This window comes from Lepeophtheirus salmonis, chromosome 3 (assembly GCF_016086655.4).
Source record: "Lepeophtheirus salmonis chromosome 3, UVic_Lsal_1.4, whole genome shotgun sequence".
Classification (NCBI taxonomy): Eukaryota; Metazoa; Arthropoda; class Copepoda; order Siphonostomatoida; family Caligidae; genus Lepeophtheirus; species Lepeophtheirus salmonis.
The window spans coordinates 30,650,532-30,658,901 of record NC_052133.2 but is presented as its reverse complement, the minus strand read 5'-3'; the positions used below and the strand labels follow the sequence as shown (position 1 = coordinate 30,658,901).

Sequence of the window (8,370 nt, the reverse complement as noted above, 5' to 3'; positions counted from 1 at the left end):
ATAAGATATAGGAAACAGATATATTTTCTTAGCTATGAAATTATATTACAAAATTTCGCAACTAAATGTCTATTAACTCTCACAGAACCTCTTGTATCTTATTTATCCATAAGAAGTTAAGTGGTAATTGTCATTTGACATAAGGTAAGCCATGGAAAGAGCAGTTCTCAAATAGGGTACATTGGAAGCACTCCAACGGTTTTCTGGAAAAGTATTTTACATGTGGGAAATAACTCAGGGGTGGGCTGAAAGAGCTGCACCCCCCTCAAAATTAAGGAATTTTTGATTTTTTTTGGGAATATTTAAGGATTTTTGAAATTTTTTTTTTTTTGCAAATAGTGTTGGTTTTTGAATTTTTTTTCAATAATTTTTTTTTTGTAAATAACTAAGGACTTTCGAGAATTTAATATTTTGAAATTTTATTTCAAAAAATTTAATTTTTGAATTTTTTTTTCCAGAAATATTTAATATTTGAAGTATAATTTAATCTTCTATGAATAGCTATTTATTTTTAAATTTTTCGCCGAACAATTTAATATTTGTAATTTTCCTCAATCAAATTTAATTTGGTTTGAACGGCTGTGGATTTTGAATTTTGGGGAATAAATATGGATTTTTGAAACTTTTTTCAAAAAAAAAAATTAAATGTTTGGGAATAGCTAAGGAGTTTCGATTTTTTTTTCCAAAAAAACTAATTTTTTGAGATTAACTATGGATTTTTGAAAAAAATTTCCAAAGAATTTAATATTTTGTAATTTTCTTTAAAATAAATTAATTTTTGAAATTTTTTCCCAAAAATTTAATTTTTGTATTACGGACGCCCCTGCACTGCTGCTCTGTGCTGGTAAGGGGGTACTTGGTTAAATAAATATTTTAAAAGTGATTCGTCACTAAATGATTCCAGGTTGTGAATCCTTGAAAAAGAGCAGGAACAAACTAAAAAATATATATTATCTGTAAGGTTGTTTGAAAATTTGTAGGTAATTGTTTTTAAAATATGGCACATGCTGAGAATATATTTCAAATCGCCTTCTATGTGAGTACCATACACCTCTACTTTATATTATACAAGCAAAGAGTTACTTGGGCAAAGGAAGGAGTGGGAAATTACATTGGTTATAATGCTGGTCCTCACCGAATTGGTCTAAACATAAGAAGGGATAATATTGACCATCGTCAGAGTTGGCAAGTTAATGTAACTTAATTTATGTAATTAAAAGTTAATTAAATTACATTAGTTAAAAGTTAATTAACTTGCCTAAGTTAAGTTAATATACTTTTAACTTAGGTAAATTAATTATTTAAACAGCGTTATATTAACTTTAACTTCACTAGTTAATATTTATTTATCAAAATTTACTTTTACTTTACTAGTTAATTTTTTGCAGAATTATCTTAACTTTAAATTAACTTGAAGGTAATTAAATAAATTTCTGACCCATTTTAAAATAATTTATCCCAAGCAATAAAATGAGTACGTGAAGAGAACGAAGAAAAAGGTTGAGACTGTTTTTCCTAGTGACCATTTTTTGTTGAAACACACAATTCCAATATTTCATTGCAAAACCAATTTTTTACAGTAGAAAAAAAAAAAAAAAAAAAAAAAAAACTTTTATTTTCACCCATTTTTCTCTTTTGCCCATAACTTTTTTGATTTTGAATAAATTTAGAGAACGTTGCCATTCCTATAATTGTTTTTTGAAACGTCAGTCCCTTTTTTATTTTTAACTCTACCCCTATCTACTATTCTTGAACTTCAAAAAACAATTTTTGTGTTTTGATCCCCACCTTGTCTTAGCCTGGCCAGGTTCAAAAGGGGCACCTTTGCAAATATTTAAATCTCCTAGATCCAACAGTGTGGGCACCTATAAAGGACATAAAGAAAGGCAGTGTTATCTATATGCGGATAATATTATCAGCCAGGGAATTATATTATTTTCCTCCAAGACTCTCTATTATTTTGAGTCAGAAATTTAAAAAAAAAGACGAACTTATATTTAATGGGCGAATACATAACTAGACCTTATTAGATGTTCATTTATGAAATTTCAATATATTATATTCGATAAAAGATTTATATTATAGATCACTGATCAGTATTATTAATTGGAGAAATTCCCTCTAAAAAACTGTTCCATAAATATATTTGTAGGTTATAAGGATCAGTAGTTTTTCTACAAATCACATTTGAATGCCCCGCATCAAATATTGAAATAGTTAAAAAATCTCAAATTTGAAAAAATTAAATTAAATAATATTTTTTAGTAAATAAATCAATAGACGCTTATTTATGTTGAATTGTTATAATGAAACTTGAGTGCCATTAATTACTGCATTACGAATCCACAATAAGTATTAGTTCCTTTCCGATAGAGTTTATGTTGTGTTTTTTTTTCGATTTCCATTTTTCTGTACTCTATTGAAAATTTGAGACAGATTTCAAATAATATAATAGTCTTTAAGTAAACTAGTTTTGTTTATATAGTGGTTAATGTAAATATTTGTGTTATTTTTATTAAATGAAGGATTGTAGCATTATGGGAAAAAGGGGATATTAATGTCAAAATTGCTTATTTTCAAGCTTTTCATTATTTTTTAGCCAGAAGGAATTCAATTGAGGCGTACGATGTACATGGTTGATCTTTAATTTTCTAAAAAGTATGTGTGATTAGTAGGTCTATCCTACAAGTTTTTCTTATACTGTATGTGTGACATGTGGGCAAAGAGTTAGTCCATTCAAGAAAACTCAACTCTTTTAGGCTCTGTTTTCAAAATAGATCACATGAGTAATCCAGAACATATAAAGTATGAGCTTAATGAGTCCCAAACTGGTTTTTTCCTGAAATAAATTAATTTTTTCTTGTTTTTGTGTAAAAAAAATGGAACAAAATTTGCAAGAGATACTACCAAATTTCAGCCGATTTAGCATTTCAAAACTCATCCAAAATTCTAAATTGAATGGTTTTTTGGGAACTCTAAAAACAGAAATGCGTTCTATGGCTTTGCTTACCTTTGCAACCAACTCAAAAATAATACAAAATAATACTCTTTTATTTATCTTATTAATTGATTTATACTTTGCTAAATGATTTATTATAAATATCCGTATTGAAACTTATTGGTCCAAGGAACCCCTTTCAATTCTAAGCGGACCATAAATATTCATTATCCAAGTGTATTCGGACAAGGTCATAAAAAATATATGTATGTTCTCGGAAGAATATCATAAAAAAATGCAAGTCACAAATATTCAACCAAAATTTGAGTGCCCCCTACAAAAAAAATAAACTCCCTTACACAGCAATGTTGAAACGATACGATACCTTTAGGGTTTCGTTGGAAACCATATAAATCCAGTTTTTCAAATGGTATCTCTTTATAGAACGTTGAAGAAAGCTTTCCATAACATCATGTTGAAAGTGAGAGTATACGTCTACATGAGGTTCTTCTCTTAGTAGGCCAAAATGCCTTTTTCCTTGGTATACTAAAAGTAGTTGAAGAGAAGAAAGAGAAATTTGAGTAGAGAATTATAAAATGAAAGAAAGACAGAAATAAACAAAGAGAGTATATTTAACAAAGAAGTAAATATATGGTTGCAAAAAATATCGATTTCCCAAAAGATCTCTATGTATCCATTCGATTTGCTGGTCTTTAAAAATGGCGCATACCAAGAAATGGGAGGAAGCACAGTCGGAATTTTTCCAAGAGTCCTATCCAAGTGTTGATAGAACAAGTACAACTTCGGATCTTACGGCTTTTCTACCTCAACGAGTAAAAAAGAACCACTATTCTCTAATTGGGGTTGGTACATTCTCAACTAACAAAAGCTCAACAAGAACTGCCCGTATAAGAGCAGCAATTCAAGGACTAGATGCTGATGATTCAGATGATGATTTGGAAGTTTTGGATTTTACAGATGGTAAGGGAAAATTAAAAATTATATTTCCTTTTAGAAATGTAATGTTATACACACCATTTTTCTTTCTCATAGAAAATTTATCGACGGAAGATGAGGTTTGGAATGAGATTCAAAAAATCAAAGATATGCCAATTTCCTTGGCACGAAAAAAAGCATTGAAATCACAATATCAAGTAAGTCATATTCCAGGTAAATTTACAACACTATAGGATCATCTCATTTTTTACAGAAATGCCCAAAAATTAAAATGACAAAGCCTCAAAAGTTGACCTTCTGTCTAAAAAGATGTTTCACATCTATTGAACGACTTATCCTTAAGTTAAGGAATAGCATGAATAACTTATGCTCACCTCCAATTGGAATTCAAAAATCATGTGGATTGGATATTTCAATGACTTTTTTTAGTGCTTAAATATTCAATTGCCTTGAATTTGCTCTATACGTTTTTCATTGGTCTCTTTATACTTTTGCCATTTTATTTATGGTCAAGCCCTCCTTCAAATGATTGGATATATACCTCTGATTTATCTCCTAATATCAAGAACGGCTCTTCCTTTATACAAAATATTATAGATATTGCTCAGGTTAACTTATACGGACTCAAATTAACATTGGTGAATTCATTACTATTCTACGGATATTATGACAAAAATTCTATGATAGTGAGCAATAGTTTTTATTCATTATCGACAGCGTACATACTTATAGTCATTGGAGTTATTATACTCCTTGCGTTTGGCCTCATGACGAAGTTGGCGGTAATTATTAAAAAAATTAGTTATGAGCGTAGCTCAGATAGTTGGTTCAAGAATGTATTTGGATATTGGAACTATGGAATAACGAGTATGATTATGGTGAATGACAAACAGGAGTCTCTTTACAAACACGTGAAATTTAAGCTTTGCAAAGATAAAAAATATTCAATGCGGTGTTCCTCCTTGGGAAAAATTTGCCTGATATTATCAAGAATAATTATTTTCTTCTTAACAGTGGTTATAACTATTGCGATTGGGAAATCCATCAACTATATTATGAATACCTTTGCAAATCCGAGGGAGGATAAATCCTTTCTTTTTTCATCTCTCTATCTCACCATTATTTATAGATTTGCATCTCAACTATTTGGTTATTTTAAAAGATTAGAGAAATATCCTTTAAATATTGAAAGCAACATTTATATCACGCGATTACTCATACTTCGATTTGTGGGTCTGTATTTCTTTCTCAGCCCAATATTTGAGAAGCGCTCCGTCTATCCTTGCTACGAAAATGAAATAGGACTTAAATTATCATTAATCTATTTTTTTGAATTGGTTTTAAAAGTCTTCACAACTTTTTTCCTTCATTTACCTCGAGTTATTATATCCAAATATTGCTGTTTGCACAAAAGTCGAATTAGTTATCGACCCTACAAGGCAGAATTTAATATTCACGCGTCAATAGCGGAGAATGTCTTTGATCTAACTCTCTGCACTCTTGGTATATTATACTGCCCTTACTTACCAATAATCTCTGTACTTAAATCCCTTTGCATGTACATAGTAAATCTCTTTCATGCGCGTGTCAATTGTGATTGCTCAAGGAAAGTTCACTCACCATCTTATACAATTATGAAGTTCATCTTTTATTTCTTCATTACGACCATGTCATCCATGCTTAGCATTGGCTATGTTTTCACGTTTATATCCCCATCGAGGACTTGTGGACCTTTTCCACATCAAGATACTCCGTTATTGAATTTAGTGGTGGATTGCTTCAGTGGTTTGCCTTTTGTTTTAAGAAATGTGATGGAATTCATAGTGAGATCTGACGTACTTTCAGTGGCAATAATGATGCTCCTCTGTATCAATTATGCATTTTATATTAAATTCAAATCCCATGAAAGAATGGCGAGGAATCTAAAGTCGCAGCTTGTACTACAAGGACAAGACAAAAAGTATCTTACTTCTAGAATTAATCACCTCATGTCTAAAACTCATCAAAAAGACACAATAAAGAAAAAATAGCTTGTATAGTACGTAAATAAAGACTACATATGCCTTTAAAGTAAATTAAATTTTTTTATATGAGTATATTTCCATTACTTTATTATTTTTTTGTACCATTAATTCAACACGTACGTATAATTAATGAATTACACTAATCAACAAAAAAATTTGTCCTTGAATTGAGATAGTTTTTACCTCGAAAAGTGCAAAAATAATCTTTATAACACAAAACTTCTTTTTTTATGGTCAACGGAGAGAAAAAAATTATGTATGTACTATCAACAAGCCTTGATAGCTTAATGAATATTAAAAAATATTTTTTCAATCAATAAATCTTCAATAACTTTTTAAAAATTCGATAAACTATGATTAACAACATTTTGATGAAAAACTTGTAATTTATTAAGATTTCAAAGAAAGGCTCCATTTTTCTTCCCTTTTTTGTACTTACAAGGCATTTTCTTGGGTTCACAAAAGATACAGAAATAATTAAAATATTTTTTGAACCTTGAAATATGTACATTTTTTCTGTTATTTTGATTTTTTTAAAGACGAAAAATAACACTTAATCACATAAATGTTTAAAACAATATATATTTAAAAAACACTTTGGGTGTTATACGTTATTTTCACGATTCTCGAAGTAAAAGTTATCAAAAACACATTATCTCAATTGAAATTGCGTCGATTAGTGTTGTATTTCAAGTTACCCGATATTGAAACTATATTTGTCAAAAAACTAGATGCTATATTATTACGTATTAAAATATTTTATTCTGACATTAATAGGAATTTAACGAATAATTTTATATAATAAAAAATAAAAATCTCATGAATAACGTAATTTATCAAATAACTTTCTATAACTTGAGAAATAAAATTAAAGTCTCATTAACTTATCAAATAAATGTTTAAAATTCATAAATAACATGGATTTTTATTTCATCGTTGATTTTGTATAACTTTTTTCTCTATTGCGATTGTTTAGTTACACTGGAATCGTTAGAAAACTCGTATCAAGATGATAATTTTTTTGCTAGAGTCAATATTCTACTAGGTTACCTCAGAATTTGATGAAGTTTGGGATCCAAGCAGATTTTTACATATATATTATTTTTATTTACCATCAGATGATTTGTATTTGAGCTATGAGCCCTTAATTTTTTGAACACTAGCAAAAACTGTAGTGAACAACAAAATTTCAAATAGACATATCTTCAAAAGCTGTGTTTTCAAATTCAATAAGCAAAGTATTTCTGAAAGGTAAAAACATGTGGAAAAAACGTTTTGTTCATAATTTACTTTAATACTAGCTCATTTTGGGACCATGATCTTTTATTATATGTAATGATGAAAATCCAGTGTAGATTGTGCGTGTTAAAAAAAGAAACCGAAGATCAATTTGGTAAACCTGACAATTTGAAGAATGTTTTGGAGGAGGGAAAGAATAATGCTCATGATGTTTCATTAGATCAGCTTCAATCAGCTGTGACAAGAGAGGAATGAGAAAAGGATATAAACAAGGACATTGTCTAGAATTACTCATATGTCGATCCCCAATTCTACTTTGAGTCCTAAACGGACATACAATTATAACTCCGTAACACTACTCCGGAATTAAATAATAATGACAACTGCAAAGGAAAAGGAAAATTCATTCTTCAGACTAACAACTCAAAAAAAAAAGGACAACTAAAAAATACACCGGATTTTTATCACTAACTATGAGTCATCATTGACCATAAAATTGACTTCACTGATCCAGTTTTTTCATGGTCAAATTGGATAATTTTTAGTTCTAACTGAATTTATTGGTGAAGATGATCATGTTTTTAAAGGAGATACAGTCAAACCATTATTAAGTGGCAAAGGAAGTGGAGCTGAAAAAGTCATATCTACGTCCAGGTTACTTCTTAAACAAGGTTTCATATTTTGGGACAATCTAAAAGAGAATAAAAAAATACAATTAAAGATAAAATTAACGTCTGTGTAGTAATCAGACTGCATTCTTTCTCAGATAGAGAGGAAATGAAAGACAGAAATATGGGGGAAACATTGATTTACGTGCATGTAACATACTTATTTTATTTAAGTGAGAGCCAATAAGTATACCTATAGTCCGTCACTCCTTCTTTGCTTTGTACTCAATAGTCTGTAATTTAAAAAAAAAGTGACCGTTAAAATTAGCTTCATATATGCCCATTTAGTAGCTATATAACAATTTGTGTCACTCCTATTCAGCAATTGTAGGGACACACTTAATACAGTTTTTTATGTTTAAATCAGGTGACTGATGGACCAGGTTTGACTGTATTTCGATTATAATGAAACATAATATTAAATGGACTATTTTCTTAAACTTGATAAAATAAATTGTAATAATTAATATAATTGCTCAAGACAAACCGGCAGGACCAGTGTTGTTGTGAACGGGAACTAAAGAAAATACATAATCATACAGGT

The 8,370-nt window shown here is 29.3% G+C and overlaps 1 protein-coding gene across 1 annotated transcript; it reads left to right on the top strand.

The window, feature by feature from the left end:
• The first annotated feature begins 3,115 nt into the window (after nucleotides 1-3,115).
• LOC121114900 (uncharacterized) lies at nucleotides 3,116-6,832 on the top strand. Its single transcript, XM_040709014.2, has 3 exons — nucleotides 3,116-3,919; nucleotides 3,992-4,092; nucleotides 4,149-6,832. The coding sequence occupies exons 1-3, from the start codon at nucleotides 3,658-3,660 to the stop codon at nucleotides 4,329-4,331; spliced, it is 546 nt and encodes a 181-aa protein (XP_040564948.1). The 5' UTR covers nucleotides 3,116-3,657; the 3' UTR covers nucleotides 4,332-6,832.
• Nucleotides 6,833-8,370: the final 1,538 nt, after the last annotated feature.